Source organism: Pygoscelis adeliae, unplaced genomic scaffold (genome assembly GCF_000699105.1).
Source record: "Pygoscelis adeliae isolate BGI_AS28 unplaced genomic scaffold, ASM69910v1 Scaffold155, whole genome shotgun sequence".
NCBI classification, from domain to species: Eukaryota; Metazoa; Chordata; class Aves; order Sphenisciformes; family Spheniscidae; genus Pygoscelis; species Pygoscelis adeliae.
The window spans coordinates 6,962,928-6,983,125 of record NW_008824932.1 but is presented as its reverse complement, the minus strand read 5'-3'; the positions used below and the strand labels follow the sequence as shown (position 1 = coordinate 6,983,125).

General features: G+C 38.6%; 2 protein-coding genes across 2 annotated transcripts in view; one reads left to right on the top strand and one right to left on the bottom strand.

The window, feature by feature from the left end:
* The window catches only part of LOC103917919 (chromosome unknown open reading frame, human C3orf58), a 51,058-nt gene extending 50,219 nt beyond the window's left edge, over positions 1-839 (bottom strand). Inside the window, exon 1 of the mRNA XM_009325129.1 lies at positions 378-839. Coding sequence (XP_009323404.1) covers positions 378-839 — 462 coding nt within the window. The remainder of the gene's footprint in view (positions 1-377) is intronic.
* A 5,416-nt stretch (positions 840-6,255) lies between these two features.
* SLC9A9 (solute carrier family 9, subfamily A (NHE9, cation proton antiporter 9), member 9) overlaps positions 6,256-20,198 on the top strand; it is a 216,178-nt gene continuing 202,235 nt past the window's right edge. The window contains exons 1-3 of the mRNA XM_009325097.1: positions 6,256-6,430; positions 15,707-15,909; positions 19,933-20,010. Coding sequence (XP_009323372.1) covers positions 6,256-6,430; positions 15,707-15,909; positions 19,933-20,010 — 456 coding nt within the window. The remainder of the gene's footprint in view (positions 6,431-15,706; positions 15,910-19,932; positions 20,011-20,198) is intronic.

Genomic DNA, 20,198 nt, shown 5'->3' with positions numbered 1-20,198 from the left:
ACCCTCCTTTTTTTCTTGGCAGAGGCAGTCATAATGCGTGGGGCTGACTGCCTCACCCTGGGCAACCTCCCGGATGGACCTTCGTCCACATCCTCATTTGCCTGGCCCTCAACTTCCAGGGCCCCATACCTGTTCTGTAAGGGCAACCGGGAAGGTGAGGGAGGCCGGACGGGGGTTCGCCTGGCACCCCGAGCAGGAACCTGTTTCCATTCCCCCCCGTCGCTTGGGTCCCCTCTTTCTACCTGGTGGCAAGAAGGCAGGGGATCCTCTGCTTCCTGTGGAGCCTCCGTCTGCTGCCTTTGCCTCAGGGATGGCAGGGTGCGGCTCCACCAATCTATCTCCCTCTCACACTCCCAGATACTCCTTAGCCTCTCCACTTCCTCCTTCAGCTCCACCACCAGGCCGAGCAGATCATCCACCTGGTCACATCGCACACAGGTGTCGTCTCTGCCGCCCTCCGCTACAGCCGACAGGCTCAGGCACTCCCTGCAGCCAGAGACCTGGACAGCTGCCTGCTTGCGTGAGGGCTTCGTCTGGGTCGCCACATTCCTTCTGGTGACGGCTTTCAGCCGAGTGGAAACCATAGCCGGTCCTCTTCTGGGAGGGCGATGACTACCAGTTGAGTTGGCCTCTAGAGCCAGGAGGGGGACTGCGCCCTGCCCGCTCGTCTTCCCCGCACGCCCTGCCTGCGTGAACTGCCGCGCCACGCCCTTCTGACATGCCACGCCCTGTTTGCCCGCCCTGTTCGCCGCCCTCTGGGTCGCTCGCGCTTCCTGGGGGCTGCTCTTGTATGTGAGGGGGTTTGAATTCCTAAAAAGCCTTGTGAATGATGTAAACATTGCTATTCCTAATCCTAAAATTAGAAAGCATTGTACTATCTGTAAGGAATCAAGCTAATCGTTTTCTACAGATATAGGTAAATTGCAGCAGTTAGCTAAAAACAAGTATCCTGTGTTTTGTAGAAAAAAACCATGCTACCTCTTGTTTTGTAGCACTTCTTTATAGTGAATGAATGATGATGTTAAATTAGAAACATTAGAAAGAAAAATGGTCACTTTTGGCAAACGTTATCAAATAGAAAACAACCATGTTGTGACACGTGACATTTTTCTCTGTATTTTTAAAAAAGTTTAAAGGAAAGTATTCTCTCTGAGCCCCGGCCCTTAGCACAGATCACCTGATGAAAAGTATTTGCATGTTTCAGTCTGTATTACTCGGTCACTAGAAAGTCTGCAACATCAGCTTTCTACTCGCGAGCACAGCACGAGAATTTCTTCCAAGATCTCCCTGTGGATAAGCTTATACTGCTTCAACATGGCCATTTTAAATACCTGATTCTTTAGAAGCTTCATGAATGTTAGTAGTGGCAATAAGTTCACTCGTGAGCCTATTTTAAGGTTAACTCAGCATGTGGAAAAGAGGTTGACTGATGCAAACCTGCATTAATTTCTTCAGAACAGCACAGTACAAATACATACTAAGAATGCTGAACTGTCCTCGCTGGAGGGGAACAGAATTTTGTTAAAATCATTAGGACAAAGTCCCTGGAAAATTAATATCTATGATAAATCTTTCATCAAGATAGAATGAATCCACATTAATTATGAATTCCATTTAGAAAGAAAAAAACACCTTAATGCATAATTTGGAGACGTACCTTTGCCCAGGAATCAGAAATCTGATGTGTTTGTTGGAATTCACAGAGAATGCTCTATGCACCAAATGAAATGGAAGATGAAAAACGTTTACAAAAAAAGCCGTTTGAAGAAATTTAGAATGTAAAAAGAAAAAAAAACATATGAAGTTAAAAAAAATATAGATTTTATCTTTTTTTGTGGAAGATAAATTCTTAGTTTCAAATAATCAAAATTTATCTTTAAACAAAAAGAAAAGAAAATGATTGGCATAATGGACATGCAAGCTAAAAATTCTATTAGTGCCAGTTGCAGACAAGGATACAATTATAGGATTAGACGTGTTTACATGGCTCTGTGAAGGATTCATACAATGTTTGAGAATGCAAAGAACAACAACAGTTTTGGATGTCATTTCTGGATTCCTCATAAGCAGCAACTATGATGGGTGGCCATGTCTGGAAAGCTGATGTACAATTGTCTTCCATCTCTGAGAGGAAAGCAATACCTAAAAGCCCAATCCGGCAACATGACGAATGCTATTTAGAACCAGATCTCCCCAAAATTATACGAGGAGCTGTGCTGAGTCTTTGGCAGAATTTAAGCCCCAAGTCCAACACCTGCAAGCCTAAATCCATTCAGCCAACAGAAAACTCTGATTACAGTGTTTCCCAGGTGTCAAGCGTTGTGCTCCCGTGCATGAAGGAAAACATTCAAAAATTGCCACTTGCCAGACTCAGAGTGTATGGAGGAACAGAACTGTTTAGCCTAGTGTTTAAAGCCATTATCTGCAAGAGGTAAAAACCTGATCATTCCTCCCAACCTTTTTGTGGCTATCTCAGATATTCCAATAGTTTAAAGAAAAGAGAGGTTTGGTCTCAGGATCCAACTATGGTTATATATCCTCAAAGGCTGCCTTGAAATATTTAGCTATTTTCTGTAGAGCCGTGGTTTTTTCCTACTAAAATAATTCACTTCTATGCAACCCAGAATGTGGAAGCAGTTCAAGTGACAAAATACAGAATTTATCCCTCATCCATTACAGCAAAAAGCTCTTGAAGTATAAGCATCTTTTTTTTATGCCAACATTAAGGAAACATACCCCTTTAACTATCAGTAAAGAGAAAGTTTGGTGTGTGTCTAGATTCATTTGTTAAGTCCAAAACCTGTTCAGTAAGTGAGGCTTGAAGCAGCGACTTAACTGGGAGCGTTCTCACTCAGAAGGTTAAGCACATGCTCAAAAGTTTGTAGAGCTGGGACGCTTGGTCTTGCTTTTCAGATACAGTCTTTTTTGAAGCCCTTACGTTGTTGAGATTCAAACTTCAGAAGCTTATAACCTACCAAAAAAGTAAATCTTGGAACAAGCTTGTGATTTTGAGTTCAGTAGAAACAAAAGAACAGATAAAACCAGTTAAACAAACAAACCAACCCCCAACATTTTCCCAACAAGGGCAAGGTTTTGTGACGTCTCTGTCTAAATTGTGATTACTGATGTCTAAATTCTCATTCCTGAGGACAATGTTTTTTGGGTAAAGTGTTTCCTGACACAGATGTCTTTTACATAAAAGGAGTCTGACAATGCCTTCAGAGCTTCTCTAAAAAAACTACCATGCTCTCTGATGACCTCATAGTTCTTTCTAAAACAGTTTCACACACAGAAACATGACTGATCAACCACTACACAATTTAATTATTTTCACAGTGTGTCCATTTTTTAGAAAATTCTTCCTGAACAAAGTCTGGTCTTTGGTTATCTAATGACCATGTAAGGTAGTTTTGTTTTTTTCCCTTGAATTATACTTTTCCATATAAACAAGCAAATAAAAAAACCCCAAAATACCACACTTAAAAGCTTTATGTCATATTCTTTACTGGGGAATCAAAGCCAGGGGAACTGTACTACTTTTTGCCCACTAATATACTGCCCAACAATTTGTACTGTACATGTGAGAGTCAGCATATTCTTCTTATTATTTTTCTCAGGATGTTCAATACACTCTAAAATACTTCATATTAAAAGAGAGAGTGCAAAAGACTGGGAAATAAAGAATTCAAGTTGTTTATGCCATCTAAATTCTATCCCCTTTGCTCCTTCTTTCCCCTTTGCTCCTAAGCAATATACCTTTTATTCATATGATCACATACTGTTTTTTTTAATGTAACTGATGTGACCAGTATGCAAATGGATAGGACACAGACAACAAATAACTCAGAAATTTCCACCATTTCCACCTCCTGTTATGGGTCAATAAATTTAAAAATGTTTATTATCCAAACCTGATACTAAATCTAAAACTATTTGTTTCCATTTAAGCTCTGGCATGGTGCAAATTGCTATAGCATGTGATTGTTTCACAAACATGCATCAGATTATCTTGTGAGATAGGGCAGAATTATAACCCTATTTTGCAAAAGGGGAAATACACCTTTGGGAAATGAACACTTAGGCGTTCCAAATATTTCATACCGCAGCTGCTCTAGCAGTAAGACTGAGGAACTCCTTATTGTCTGGTGAGAAATACGGGTTCAGGTAAATTCAAACAGAAAAGGGAATTGAACTTGGTCTCCCAGATCTGAGGTGAACAGTCTAATCACCGAGATTCTCGGTATAAAATGACCTCCTTCCACTGTTTTGTGCTTCTTTTCCATTGATTTTATTATGAGCACCTGCAAATTACCTATTTGACAAGGGTAGCAAAGGACTCTGGTTTTCATAATAAAGAAATCTTTGGTTTGCATTGGGATAGATACTGAATGTAGTTATTTTCAAATGATTTTTGTTTTGCTTTTGATACTTCCACATTGGAGACGGATGGCCAGTCTCACAATGTTAAGGTCACTGTCATTTCTAAACTGTGAATATGATATCCAAATCAAGTCTTAATTTTTATTTTTCTCCTTTATAAAAGTTATAAGCCTTGGCTCTGGGACTAACATTTTAAAAAGATTTGCATCAGTTGTACAACGAAATTGCTACACCTAATTCCCCTGTACGTTATTTTGTCATTCAAAATACAGCAGTGAATAATTCTCAAAAATACAGGTTAACATCAAAGTTTTATCCTTACTTGAAATTGAGTTGCATTAATTTGGGAAGTATCAGCTGGTTTTTGCCAACTTTTCATCTCAGAGACTCCACTGATAATCAGTTCAGAAATACAGTTTTGACTTAAGTAATCCTGACTATGTTCGCAAATTATCAGGTAAAATTACAAAGAGAAAGAGAAAATGAGGGGAACACAAAGGAGAGAAGGTAGTGAAACAGTGGAGAGGGCAGAGTAAAACCAGTGATAGAGAGTGAAAAAATATCTGGTAAGCAAAGAAAAAGCATTAATTAGAAAAGAACTAGAAGGAAACTGCTTTTCATACAAAGTGAAAGAAAAAATGAAAACCTGTAAAATGTGATGAAATTAGTTTACACAGAGGTCAGAATTGATTGTTTACCAAGCAGAAGTCATTTTAAAACATCATCAATTGAAGCAACAGTGCCTCCTTAGGAACACTCGTACTATTATGAGCTACAGCCCTGAAATGACTGAGAATACGGATATCTAGGTATTTATTTCTATTTTATTCACCTTTGACAAATAACTGACTTGGAATAGATACTGTACAGATTAGTTTGGCCCAAAATGTTTTTAAAAAATAAAATTTTATGAGATTGTGACAAAAAAATAATGAGAAGATTGTCCTTTTTTAATGAGAAGCAGAATCGGGATTTTTTTCTGATGAAAATGAGAGTTTATTTGGAATCCTCCAGTATAATACATGTATTGCAGCCTTAGGATCGGACAGAAAATCTTCTGTGAGTATTAGCTATAAATAGTAAGATAAATTCTACTGTTTTTCTGGCTTGAGTCATGTAAATGAAAACATGCAGACAGCAGAAATGATGGCAAGTAAATTCCAATGCATGTTATTCAGTTTGATAGGGCTTATTAAGTGCTTTTAATTCTAGGTAATTGGACCTTTGCTTTTACAGAGAACTCTCAGTCTCTCAGTCTTCCTGCAGGATCAATACAAGCCCAAGGCCTAAATCTTGAAATCCTTATTCATTGTTTTGTTTTCTTCTCCTGTCTTTGCATCGTAGTAAAGTGCCACCTTTATTCTACATCGCTTACATTTAAAAGTGGGAAAGAGGAAAGATTTTTAAACTTCCAAAATGTAGTGAAGGTTGCTATGCCATTCTTTTAACGTCAGTTTTTCCATCTTAAACGATCAAGACAAAATATGATTTTTAGGATAGCGATTATGCTGTAAACTACAGGAACAAACATTATGAACACAGACTAAGTTTTCCAACACAATTTTAGAAATGGACAGAGCCTGAACCTTGGAGGCGATTTGTGCATCCACAGCTGGAGCAAGCGGAGTCCAGTGATGCAACCGTAACATTAAAAATGAGACGGGGCAGCTTTAAGAGAGAAACAGGAAGCTGTAACTAGAATCCAGCCGAATTCTGAGCTGGGGCACTTCACCCCGAGGCTGCAAATGAAACAGATGTGCTTGCTGTGAATTTCTGTAGTATCTGGACTTTTTTGTACCAAAGGTGGTAACGCTTTCCTTCCTGTGATTTTTTTTTTTCTTTTATTTTGCACGTAGTTTCCATAAAGGGAATGAAATGGAGGAGTTGAAGAAATATGTATCAGTGAAAGATGAAGATCGGGTTTATCATCAGGGAGCTGTGGAGTTGCTGGTCTTTAACTTTCTGCTCATTCTTACAATATTAACAATTTGGTTGTTTAAAAACCATCGATTCCGCTTTCTGCATGAAACTGGAGGAGCTATGCTTTATGGTGAGTATAAATTCAAGTGCCAGCTTAACATGGGACTAGTTGCATATTTATGATCAGGCACTTGATCTCAAGTGCTGACAAAGCTCAGAAAATGTGCTGAATGAAATGTCATCGGCTCCATAACTGTACAGTAAAATAATAATAATGTAACAGCATCTCTCATGAAGTAGCTGGAGCCCGACTTGTTAAGGGAGCGACTGTCACGAGCTGGTTATCCTCGCGAAGTGCGCGTTATGTTCCTCTATGGGCAGACAGCCACTGCATGACACTTGGGGTGTTAGGGAGTTTACTGTTTTCAAAATAATGAAACGCCCACAGTGAAAGAGATTATTTAATTTGCTTATTTTCCATGCTTGTTTTGTGTAACATTCAAAGGTGTTAGACTAAGGAGCCTTGTGGATACAGCCACGTTGCCTAATAAAGTTTAAATGATCTTGAGATTTTTCTTTTGTTCTTTCTCTACGCCTTTGAAAAAAAACAGACTATGAAGAATGCCTCTCTCAAGTCTTCTCTGAATGCTGTCATTGTACTGTAATTTCAGTTTGCCTGTCCAGTTCTAATCTTCTTTTATGAAGTTTCGCAATATTGTGTATCAATCGCTTTCATGTAGAACTTTCTACATTATCCGCTGATATGAAGTACTCACTAGTTTAATGGTATACACCTACATGTATAATGATTTCTCTCGTCATTCTCTTATTGTTGTTTCACTTTGAGAAGAGTGTGTGACTGCCATTTCTGTTACCATAAAACACGTATAGGAGGGTGACACTGTCAAAATGAAAGATATAAATCAACAGCTCAGTCATTACGCCCCTAAACGCCAGCCTGTTTTGACTCAGACTCATTCTGTGCACATCACACACTCTAGCAGTGTAATACCCAAAACTGGTTTTGTTAAGATTACATATTCTGAAGAATATTTGTTTATCACGGCACACCGCATGCAAAAAACTCTATGGAGGTTCAGCTGCAAGCCTGCAACAGAAAAGGCAACTGAGCCCTACATTTTGAGCTGAACGCTTCATTTGCTCTTTCTATGTCAAGCATTTTAAGATAGATCATCTTAAAAGTCCAAGGAGGACTGCAGCTGAAGATCACCGTCTTCCTTGTATCCCTTTCAAACTATTTCATTAGATAAATTAACTGTATGAAATTTCAAGAACCCAGGCTATTTAATCTTCTTGGCTCATGTACTATCTTCACAAGTGACTTGATACTTCGAAGGAAAGCGAGTAAACAAGAAACTCTTGTATTAAGCCAGTTACTGAGCCCCTAACACCTTGGGTGAGGAACTCTGTGGGATCTCTTAATTCTCATCTGCCTTGCATTTATTTTAAAGTTCTGAAAAAGTATTTATTTGATAATATGCCCTTTTTCTAATCTTGAAATCTGCCACACATAGAAAACACACTTCAACTGAATCAGTTGAGACATCACACGACACTTAGTTAAAGGCAATGGTTTTCATTGTCAGACATCACTAGATTGTTGTTTAACAGTTTTATGGGGTACAAGCTACATAGCATCACTGAGAATACATTTGCGTGTTGCGTTTCTATTAACACCTCTCAAAAGGAAAACCATGAAACACTGTGCAATATATTCATTGTGATCAACTTGTAAATTACGATGTTTTTCCAATTACATGGGTGACTCTTCTATAGCAGCTTCCTTTACACTACTGTGCTGTTTCCCATGTGCGCCTGATGACATTTGTTGAAGATTTAGACAAAAGCCTATCAAAATAGAAATGAAATATGTGGGAATACAACATTGCACAAATAAATCAGTATTTAATTACAGTTTTATCTAGCTTTTGGTTCTATTTTGCTGCCTGCCCAGAACATAATCTGCACATCATGAGGATAACCAGCTCACGATATTCTTTTGATCAGTTAGGAGATTAGTGCTCCAGCAGGACAGAGCTTTTGAATTATTAAAACATTCGCGAACAAAGGAAACATTCCTCACGATTGTAAATAAACTATCTATTTAGTCTTGCATTATTTATGGCAATCTTCAAACAGAGAAAAAAGCTTATTCGTAGGATCCACAAAGCTGATGGTGTCCTTTTTATCCTTAGAAATTTTGGGTATGGGTTTAGGTATCTTTAGCATTGTGGAATAGCAATAATGAGAAGAAAGTGGAATTTCAAAGGTCATGATAGAGGTGTCAGATCAACAGGCAGCAATTTCGGGAGAAAATCTTCATGGCACCGAGCACTGACAGTGAGCTAAATCCTGCCCTCGCTTATTTTTTGCCTTCATTATCGGAACAATTCTGGTTTATACCTGTTCTGTACAAACCAAAAGTCTCTGGCCTACAGTTTGAGCTATTTGCTAGATATGTGAATAGCAGCACAAGAAACCAATAATTTTGCTTCAAGTGATAGAAGAATATGGCCACTTATTTGCAGACTGTGTCCCACGGTATGATAGATGGGTCTGTATTCCTTATCAAGACAGTGTGCCATTAGGGGCGTAGCAGTGGAAAGGATGGAGAGAGTGAAATATGAGGAAGACCAGGGGAAAAAAACAACCCACGGACATACAAAAACAGGAAGAAGTTCTACAGTTACTGCAAAGTGCTGAACATCCACAAATTAAACACTAGGAACAGCCTGATAGAAAGTTCTATTTAAAGTACAGAACAAACAAAAGGGTTGTTTTGGGGTTTTTTTTTTGCGTAAGCTCTGTAGGAAAATGCAGTTTTAGGCTGAATAGTTCCAGCTAAAGAAAAGCCTATACTGGAAAACTGTCCATTTAGAAACTTCAAAAACTGAGATGTGTTAATTAATTTTTTTTAATCAAAGCAATGGTTCAACACTAAATATAGCTATATTTAAATTAAAAATCTTTCTGGAGTTGCAAAGGGGAAAAAAGGCATTTAGCAGAACCCAGAATTAATTCACAAGAATTAATTCAACAATATTTCACAAAAAAATTATGTGTACATATCTATATGTATATACATTTCAAGGCATTTAGCTTGAAAGTATTTAAACACTCAAATTGTTTTGTTTGTTTTGACACCAAACTGAAAAATCGCTCACAAACAATGCAGAAGAATACAGACTTACCTGCTTATTCATTCATGCTTTTGTTTTCCAGTATCTCGGAGAACAAGTTTCTCTGCACACTGTAGCTTGGCTTGACAAACAGACCCCAAATAGTAAACTCAGCTGACTTCCTGATTTCATTACATCAAGGAGGCAGGTGGATATGAAGGAGTAATTTTGTGCCACCCAGAAAAGGTAGAACATCCTTTATATACATTATCAGCACAGTTTTCTATACAACAGCATAGTCAGAATTAGTGTGATTGATTATCTACACAAGCAGTAATGAAAACTGAACACCATTTCTCTCAGATAAGAGTAGGTGGCCTCTCTCTTAGCACCAGACCCCAGAAGATGGCCTCTTAGTACTAGACCCAATAAAAGACTTAAGTGCCTATTAGCCAGCTCCTACAGGGCCTGATATCTCTAGATACCTCAGTCATAAAATGTTAGGTGCCAAATTCCCTGTGTAATACATAAGTCGTGGCCCTCCACATTAGTGGGAGAATAGCCCAGAGCTAGCACAATGAAAAACTGAGTGTAAGTACCCAAATTTCTCATCCTCCCCATAATGTAGGTATCAGGGCTACATACCGGTGCCACCAGTTACCTCTGATGAAGAGGCTAAAGCACTCCTGCAGGTAGGCAGCCAGAATTAAACTTTAACAACAAAACTAACAGACAAACAAAAAAAACCCCACCACCGATACAATCTGTGCCTTTTATCTGCTAGGTTAATTAGCAACTTTGCTTGAAATTGTTCTCAGCTTGAATAGTTGTCTCCCCTGGGGAATGCTTGATACCCATTAGGGTGGAGGTGAGGCTGACTGAAGACGTACCTGCCTTCAGAGTTGTGCTCTGTGGGACTAGTTGATCAGACTGGAAAGAAAACATAAAAAGGATGAATGGACAGAACGCAGAACACAGTCATTGTAGTGCTCACAAGAAATGGCTTCGTGTTGCAGCGGTTAGAGATGCTTCCTGAAGTTTTGAGGCATTGGAGGGGTGGGATTGGAGATCTACCACTCTTTTTTTTTTTTTTTTTTTTTTGTCTTCCCTCCAATTGTTCAGCTCTTGACAGGTGCGCAGTGGGAAAGCTGCCTCACAGGAGCCCTTCCTCAGCCTCTTCTGAGGATCCCACGTTTGGAAGCGAGGCACATATCAGAGGTCTTGACTCAACTTCGGTGGAGGTGTCTAATGACTAGGCAATATGATTCTTACACCTCCTAAATCCATTATGCCTCTCGTGTGGAATAACTGTAGTTTCCTTCCGATTGTGAGTTTGTTCTGAGTACCCCTAATTCTCAAAGGCAGCAATGGATGTAGCAAGTCCCAGAAAGAGGACTCTCTAGCCCTCAATAAAATAACGAAGAGTACTTCTTGGTCTTCCTGACTACAACATTCATAATGAAGAGAGATTGTCCGGATTCAGAGGAGAGCATGGGAAAATCATGATCGAGGCAGAAACTGGCATTTTGTAGTGGGCAGATGAAGAGAGGAATAGCATTCTTGAGGCAAACAAAGAAATTTGGAAGAAATTCTGAAATATTTGGGAAAATCAAGTAATGGCTAAAACTGCATCCCTGAGTGTCATTAAGGAAGGCATTCAACAGCTGACTCAATAAAATCCTGGGGAAAGAACAGTCCTGTTTAGCTCAGGAGTTTGGCATGAGTCACTTAAGAAATCCCTTCCAAAGCTCTCATCTGTGATTAAGGATTTTATCCTGCTTCCACTGAAGAAGTTGGAAATCCTGCATTGCCTTCAGTTGAAACATGACTGAGCTCTAGTTAGAGTGAGATTTTGCTGCAAGATCTTACTTCAAAGAACAATTGAGACTGTTTTAAAGAAATCTGGAACGTTAGTTACACCCTTTTCTGTTCCAATCCTGCATTTAAATAAATGTGCTTAGAACACAAATTAAATGAAGCCTTCGTACTAGTTTTGAAGGAAAATGTCTTAAATAAGGGGAAGCTGAGATGAAAACATTTATAATTGGATTTGGACTCCTAGAATACAAGACAGGTACTCTACTTTGTGTTAGTACACTCAAGTTTAGCCTTGCATAAGAGTTTGCCTTTACAATTACCTACATCCTTAACTGACGTAATACTATTTGAAACTTTTTTATTCATGCTAACCAGTACCTTAGTATAATACCTACTTGTGATGTCAGGTAACGGATGCTGCATCATTCCTGACTTCAGGGAGTTTTAACAGACGAATTCCTAGACTTACATGGTAAAGCCAGGCTTTCTGTGCATGCCACTATGAAATCAGAACTATTTGCACAGAAGGTATGTTTTTACATACATGTTTTTACATACCAAAGTCCATCGAACTTTGTGAGAAAATTTTCATGTTTAATTATTCTGCCACAAAACACTGATTGCAAGGAAATTAGAAATTATTAGTCTTTTTTCATAGTAGATACATCCAAATAATATTTCCCCAATTTTTTTTTTTCTTTAAATGGACTATAAAGAATTTTTCAAAAGATACATTACAAAAGCATGATTTCAGTTTGGAAGGAGGAGTAGTGAAAAGGAGAACACATTTTACACCTATTTAAAAATGAATTCTTTCTATTAGAAAATAATCTGGGCTCCTGAATTCTATCGTGAAAGAAATGTTATATAATGATTTAAAGCAGAAAGTGCATTCCATAAATGATACACCTACTAAAATATTAAATACCCTCTTCCCAGATTAATTCACTGGGGGTTTTATACAGGGTCTTTGGCACATTTATTATTCCTGAAGCAAGAATACAATCTGGCACATTTATTATTCCTGAAGCAAGAATACAATCCCATCACTTATATTGACTCTTGCAATATAGTCCAGTGATAGCAATCGTCTTTGTCTGAACCTTCCATAGAGCATCTGAGAATATTCTGAATCAACCCATCATTATGGATCCTGTCCACATTTTGTTCAAATTTAATACATTATAGAATTTCCTTGAGAGCTACAAGGACCTCAAAGCCCCACTGGTGCCCTGAGAATACTGATTGTTAGAATCTTCTCTAATGTAATTTCTCCAATATGTGTATGCTGTTGGATACTCTCACAGTTTCCTTGTTCTTTCATGATCATTTCATTACTTGTGTGGCTCTGTACATTATCCGGACCTGGACTCGTCAGAGGATAAGATCTACAGCTGGCAGAAGAAAACCCAAAAGGCAAACTTGAATTCCAGTTGTAAATCTCAGTCAGTGTTGATCTTTATTTCTCTACAGCTACTGTGATCATATTTTAAAAATATTCCTTTTCTGCAAATGGATTTATTTATACTCAAGAGCTGTCTTGCAGGGCTAGGATCTAAATGTTTGCATTTGTTTCCATTCCAGAAAATTCCTACAGAGGCAGTTTGGGACTACAGCTGAAGATAACATATCTTCTCAGAATACAGACTAAGAACAGCCCTCTACTCCTAGTCTAAACTTGACACTACAGGCTGAAATAACTTGCCCTTGAACAAGTCAATGCAATTGCATTACTATAATAGAGAACATTCATTTTCAGTTTTAAAACTATCACACAGAATTCAGTTCAAAGTATATGCTATGTTAGCCAATACAACACATATACTAGGAATCTCAACATGTTGTAGGACACAGTAGTCCACCTGGCTGTACAATAGAGATTGTAAAGGCAATGTCAGCCAGTCTCCACTGATCTCCCTTGAGCAGTTCCGTGTTGTCATTCTGAAAGTTATGATGTATACAAGCCATGGAAACAGTTAAACTTCAAAGGCTAAAAAATAAATCAGAAGAACCACCCTGAATAGCAGGATTTAAACTCTTATTTTTAAAATGACGTTCATGTTTTTAGCTCTTCATTCACTATTTTTGAGCTCTCAGTTAAAAACAGTGCTATTTCCTTAAAGTCGTCCTTTGTATGCAGCAAGACTGTTACTTGTACAAATAAGCATGATGCTCGTTGTTGCCAGTATAACAGAAACAAGGCTAGTAGAAAAAAAGATTACTGTCCTACATAATTTTGGAAGACACAGTGTGAGGGTCTAAGTAAAACTATCCAGAAAAAGGCGGTTTAGTAGGACAGATGCTGTAAACGGGCAGGTGTTAGAGACCAGGAAATGCAGCACGACAAGAAGTTGGGCAACAGCAGAAGAATTGTGTGGGAAAGACAATGAGGGACATATAGGGAAATTGGGTAAGCGGACAGAGAGAATGCAGAAAGACAGAAAAGGGAAATGAAAGAGGAGACGATGGGATGGGTGAACAGGTTGTAACGGCACGTTCATCTAACCAAACACTTCTTTCTCCTGACTATTCGAAACCTATTCCGCCTTGTGACCTGATACTGATTCTAGCAAACTGTGTTGCCAAATATTCCTGTTCTTGCCTAGTCTTTCTGCCAGTGTCCTTGCACAGGCATGCGATGGTGGACATCTGCAAAATATTTCTGTTACCTGAGCTGGTTAAGGCTGTGTAATACCTGGTAACGGAAATGCAACAGAGGCTGTAGTTTAAAACATTGAGTGATAGAACAAAAATGGTAAAGGAAAAACGAAAAGTTTTCTCTTCCAGAGAATGAGAAGGAAACATCAAGTCTTGTCCAAGCATCAAATGAAGTTGAATTTTTAATGTATCTGAAATTGAATTTGAAAATGAAGTATGTGGTTCTTCTAGAGGAAATTTAATAAAAATAAGATGAAAACCCTGACTGTTTTAACTAATTAATGGTTTCCTGGGTTCTGACTCATGATTTTGGACATCTGGGGCTGACCACTGTAGAAGTCATATTTCACAGTAGCACTTGCTTCCCTTTTCCCATACACGCTTTCCCCCAAAATTTTGAAGAATTCTGTCTTTTACTACAGCTAGATTTATTATCTGATTTAGTGCACAAATGCTGTATAACTTAAGAAAGTGGCCTTGGGATTTTCTATTGCTTATCTAAATCCTTTATTTAAAGAATTTAAAGAAACCAACCGTAGATACCAAACCAAACAATAGATACAAAACAAGCATAAATGCATATGCATACTAAACAAGCAACACAGCTGTTGTAGCATCAGTCCAGGAAGCTACAAACTTGCCATACGTGTGTGCTAGAAATCTGCAGTTCAGAGAGTCTCTGTTATGGGAAAATGTGACAATAATGGAGACATCCTATTTCTCTCTCTAGGCATTTATGATCACTTTTATCACCATGGCATCTGATTACTGGACAAAACTTAAACTTTAACATCATATTTTTCAGATGCCTATCAGCTATTTCCTGTAATTTAATTTCTTTCTTCTCTTTCATGAGTAAGTATATCTATCTAGATGTTTAGATGTCTTCCATCAATATTTAAGCTGCGTATTCTTAGCATTTTATGAATGTGTTCATAATTAGTAACTGCAAAGCTGTTTATCATATCCATGGGATTTAAAGCACATAGGACATAAAAGAAGCGTGGAAATTAAATTTGAAACCAAATTCAAGTCTCTGAGGGTGGAAATAATCTCAGTAATGTTATCTAGCTAAATATTAGTCACCTCTCCTGAAGTAATCATGCAAGCTCCTACTAAAGCCAACAGAAAGAAGCGCACCTTCCAGAGGACAATTGCAGTACATTTTCCTCTCTGTTAACTGTAAATGGAGCCAAAATGTCTGTCTTAGATAACAGTCCTTAATTGTAGATAATCAAATCAATTAATCCCAGTCTTAATCTTCCTTTCCTTCTTCCTGCTTTTATTTTGCCATGTTTATACAGTCTCAGAAATACAGTCTTCTACAGAAAGCAGAATGTGCCTCAGGATACTGCGTCAGAGTTTTGGCCCCATGAGTGAAGGGTGTAAAATCACCAGAAGCACAGCTGATTTTCGTATGCTCCGTACAGCACATTAGTTATGTAGACATCCCCCCTTCTCTACATATCTATTGCAAATGCGGTGGTTGAGCAACTCAGTTAATAACTATACCAGAATGATGCCAGCAACTGGGTCACAAAAATAGGAGTACAGTTAAGCATATGTCAAACCAACATCTGTATTCTAATGAAATGACCATTTTGGAAGAATATTTTATGGTCATCCATGAAGTGTTGGGTGAGGTGTACCTCTGTGAAGGTGGAAACACTGAGAAAGTGGTGTCCTAGCTTTAACAGAGTTAATTTTTCTTCAAATCAGTAATTGTGTAGCATCAGATACTTAAAAGTACCTGAATCTCTTTGGTTTTGTTTTTTCTTTTTACTCTCCAGGCCTTGTAATGGGATTAATTATACGATACGCAACAAAAGCATCAGATGTTGAAAGTGGAACTGTTTATGAATGTGAAAAGCTGACATCTGGGCCATCCACTCTACTTATTAATATAACTAATCAGGTCTATGAATATCAGTACAAAAGAGAGATCAGCCACCACAATGTCAATGGTCACCAGGGCAATGCAATGCTTCAGAAGGTAAAACCTATCTTATTTTTGTTCTAAACTGTGTAAGATATTTCTTTTATTTACACCCTTGAGAAAGGAAAACAAGTTTCAAGCTAAAATGTGACACAGAGAGAGGCTATTCTGAATTCAGGGTGAGAAGGGTAAGCGAGGAAGGAGAACAGGAAAGGAAATAAGGTGCGGTAGAAAGCTGACCATCATTTAGCATACAGCTGGCTGTATGCTTGCAGAAGAGCTGCCTGAACCCTTAGATGCCAGTCGCACCTCCTGCAGACACTGAGTTCACTTGCAGGTGCAGCTGTTACCTTGGATTCATCGCCACCAAAACTTCATAAACCCCACTCATATCTTTATTTGTCCTCTGTCTGAAAAGTGACTTGCTCTGGCAGCATAATGCAAGGGAGGTTTTACCCCTGTATACAGCAGAGGTAACTACAAACTCTAAACATTTTACAAAATATAAACTTGTAAATATGTAAACTTCCACAGATAAGGGTTTGGGTTTTTTTTATAACGCTTAAATGCATTACAGAGTTCTCATACATTCATTCACTGCTGCAGTGGTCCTCAGCGGGGATTTCACTGGCTCTCCCCAAGCTTGGGCAGTCAGCATTGTGGCAATTGAGGTTGGATGCAAAAAGGGAAGTGTGGGAGGAAGTTTACAGTCTTTTACAATGTCATGGCCTTTTCTGTTTTCCAGTATATAACAATTAAAATACTTTATTTTGTTAGCATGTTCTTTCCCCCTCCCCTTGCAATATTGACTTCTTGTAACGTTCACTTTCTTAAAAAATGACAGCAATTTAAAGAACTCATGAGTGCAGAGGGACTTTTTAAAACCTAGATTTTATGCTCAAAGACATCACATATTCACATGAAGCTTCTAAGTCCTTACCAGTGTTTTTTTACAATATTGCAATATATTATTTTGCTTTTTTCCAAGTATTACTGCTTATCTAGCACAGTAATACATGTTCCTGTGTACTATAGTGGTTATCATTGTAAAAACCTTTAAGTTATGCTTGGAATGTACACTGGGGAACTCAGCAGAATTAGGATTTTACCATCTGCTCAAATTCCTTGCTGATGCAGCACCATTGTGTGCCTGTCTGTCGTCACTGCCAGACTCTTGCCATTCTCAGAAAGAACTAGACTGTCAAGGACTATTAGGGCTGTGGTGGGTGGAGACAGGAAAATACTGTGGCAGTCAGACTAGTCAGATTTTGCTGAATCTTCATCCTTTTTCCTGCTAGCTGGTTGCAAGAGGTTTGTCTTAGTCAAAGTGTGTGTTTAGTTTCCGAGGCATATGTACTAATCCATTGCATTTGAACATCTTCATCAAACCTGGTATACTGCAGCTGACTTGGGTTATGAGGAAGGAGGAGCACTAACTCGCACAGAAGTTTCTGTTGCCCTTGCAAGGGGAATGCCCAATCTTCCTTCCATAGTCTCACTTTGCTGGAAGATTCTTAAAAGTCTCAACTGTGAGTTGTGGGTTTCTTTATATTACTGGAGAGGCCTCAGCCTGCCTGGATTTTCACTCCTTTTTCCTTTAAAATTATCTGGCAAATGCCCTCTTAAAAAGAAAATAAATAAAAAAGGAAAGAGGGAGGAGTTCACCAGTATTTAGGAGACAATAACAATGCCTGGCAGCCTTCCTCACTGGCAAAAGCACGAATGTAAAAAACAGAAAACACGATCACACCATGCTCTGGTTTTTGTACAACGGTAATTCCCTTTTGACCTCGGTATAAGAGTTTACTAAGTGCGTTTATCAGAAAGAATAGACTGTGCCATGACTTACAAACGCGTATCCTTTAGAACATGGTTTTGAATAATAAAACACGCAGTCAGGATTTCTGATGCCTATAGAAAAAATATTTTAATATATTTGCTGAGTTAATTCCAAAATTAACATTTGAGGCTGCTAGTTCATAAGTGAAGAAAATCCTTTTTCTATCAGGTTTTCAATGAAATTACCAGCATAGCTAAGTTGCCGGCACATTATTTGCCAGCTAGTTTTTTTCAACTTTATAATTCAAAGTAAGCAGAATGGAAAAAAAGGCTGAGCTCTCACTTCCTGTTTATCAAATCGAGCTATCTGTTAGTAAGAAGACAGAAGTAATTTTGTAGGCAGGTCTTACTCTTTTGAAGCTAAATAATTCACCTAGAATACTGCAGCCTTAAAATATCACTTTATCTGAACAAAGGAGCTGCAAACCATTGCATTAATTACATCCTGTCTCTTTTAAAAGTATTGGTATAATATAGCCCGCTGACAGAACAGTAAACAGTACACAGGCTTATTAAAATATTTTTTCTCCAGCAATGCTGTGGTTTCTGTTTTATTGAAAGCTACTTGTAATGAAGTGCAGTGGCTGAATATTGTCCCTGGTCTCTCTCCGTGCCTGAAGTTGAAGGCGAATATGAACAGTGTACCGACAACAGCTGCAATAAGAACTTCTTGCCTTGCCTAACATCATCCTCATTCTAGCATTACTTTAAAAAATTTAGTGGGTATTTTATAAACTGTTTCTGGCTGTTGTAGAAACAAAAAATGTATGTTTCACACGAACAGGGCTGACCTTACACATGCATTTGAGTGTAACAAACTGCATAACAGAGGACAAAGTGGTGTCTGCTGCTGTGCCAGCCAGTGGCTTGGAACAGGAACCACCAAGACACTAACCCCGCAGCATACCTTCAGTTCTGAAAGCAAAGAGCACCTTAGCTATGTCTTTGCAGAAAATCCAGTTGTCTTTGCAGAATGGCTGAACCTAGTCCTTAGCTTATTGAGGATATAAGGAAACCCCTTTGCCTCAGTGTCTGTGCCTCTCAGATTTCGTAACACGGTGATATGTTGCATCTTCAGTAACGCAGAGATAGGTAACTATCACCAGAAGCAAACTGGAGTTTCATTGCCATGACAATATAACTTACGATGTCAGCACATATGAGGATGTTGCCGGTAAATTAGTTGAGCTGCTAATATTCAGGCCATCACAAAACCCTCAAATCAAAATCTGGAAGAAAAGACTTTATGCCATTTGTGAATTTCATGTCTGTGTAGGCAGTCCTTTTGCCATAAAGGACAATTTGTACTTTGCTAAACTTACATTTTGTTAGGAATTAGAAATTGCTAGTTACTGTGGAGAGTCTAGAGCTTGTTTTGTTGCAGTCAGGCCAAAACTGATTGACCGGATTGGACAGATTATATTTTACGAGACATGTTACAAAGGAAATGATGCTAGAGAAGCAATCAGCAGATTTACTGAGAAACTTCAGGGCAGTAGAAACCTGTGCTGGCAGGTTAGCAGAACTGATTATACAATTACAGTTTAATGAGTTATGTTGCATCTGAGCTACATTACCTAGCCACGTGAATGTTCCTTGCCTGCTGAAAGTGTGAGGTAAAATATATTTTTGATCACTTTTAGGTTAACTCAAGTGAATAATGAAGGTGATCAAAGTGTGCACAGTTTTCACGTGCAGTAGTTCAAGAAGGCACATATTAGCCAGCAGTTCATTAAGCAACATTAGCAAGCTCTGTCTGTGCCTAAACAGATATGCTTCAAAGGAAACATCGCGTTGGCTTTGGTAGTGCAGGTCTTCTCTTTTATCACCACTCTGTTTGTGGGGAATTGAGGCGCAACACTGATGATGTGTCTGTCCTGAAACTGAACAGGTAGTCCGTGTCTGAACCGGGAGTTAAGCCACGGGACTGTCAGGTTGGATGTCTGGTAGTGCAGATACGTACTATCACAGGTAACACTGCCTGTATGTGTTCCCTGTAAAATAGTGCATGACTGATTTCCTTCTTTAAGGAATACTTTTCAAGTAGTATTCTACATATAAAAGCAGTAAGGAACTACACACTAATACTTGTAAGAAAACAACTCAGAATAACATTCTGGCCTGCAGACATTGAAGCTGATCCTGAGATTAATCCTGATAAGAAGTTACAATTAAAACCTATCCTATCAAATTAAATGCTACTTGATTTGTCCTTACCCCCTCTTTTGTCCTTTCTGGCAGATGACATTCGATCCTTCCATCTTCTTCAATATTTTGCTGCCACCCATTATATTTCATGCGGGATATAGTTTAAAGAAGGTATGTGTCTTTTTCTTACATTACAAAAGTGACTGAATGCGATTGCTACTTTGTAGATCCAACAGGCCAGTGACAGAGAAAAGAGTCAGTTAACAATTATATTGCATGGGAAGAACTTCACAGGAATGGAAGAAAACGAAAGATGCGTGGACCTCATCCTGCTCCCTTCCTGCATCTGTGCAAAGATT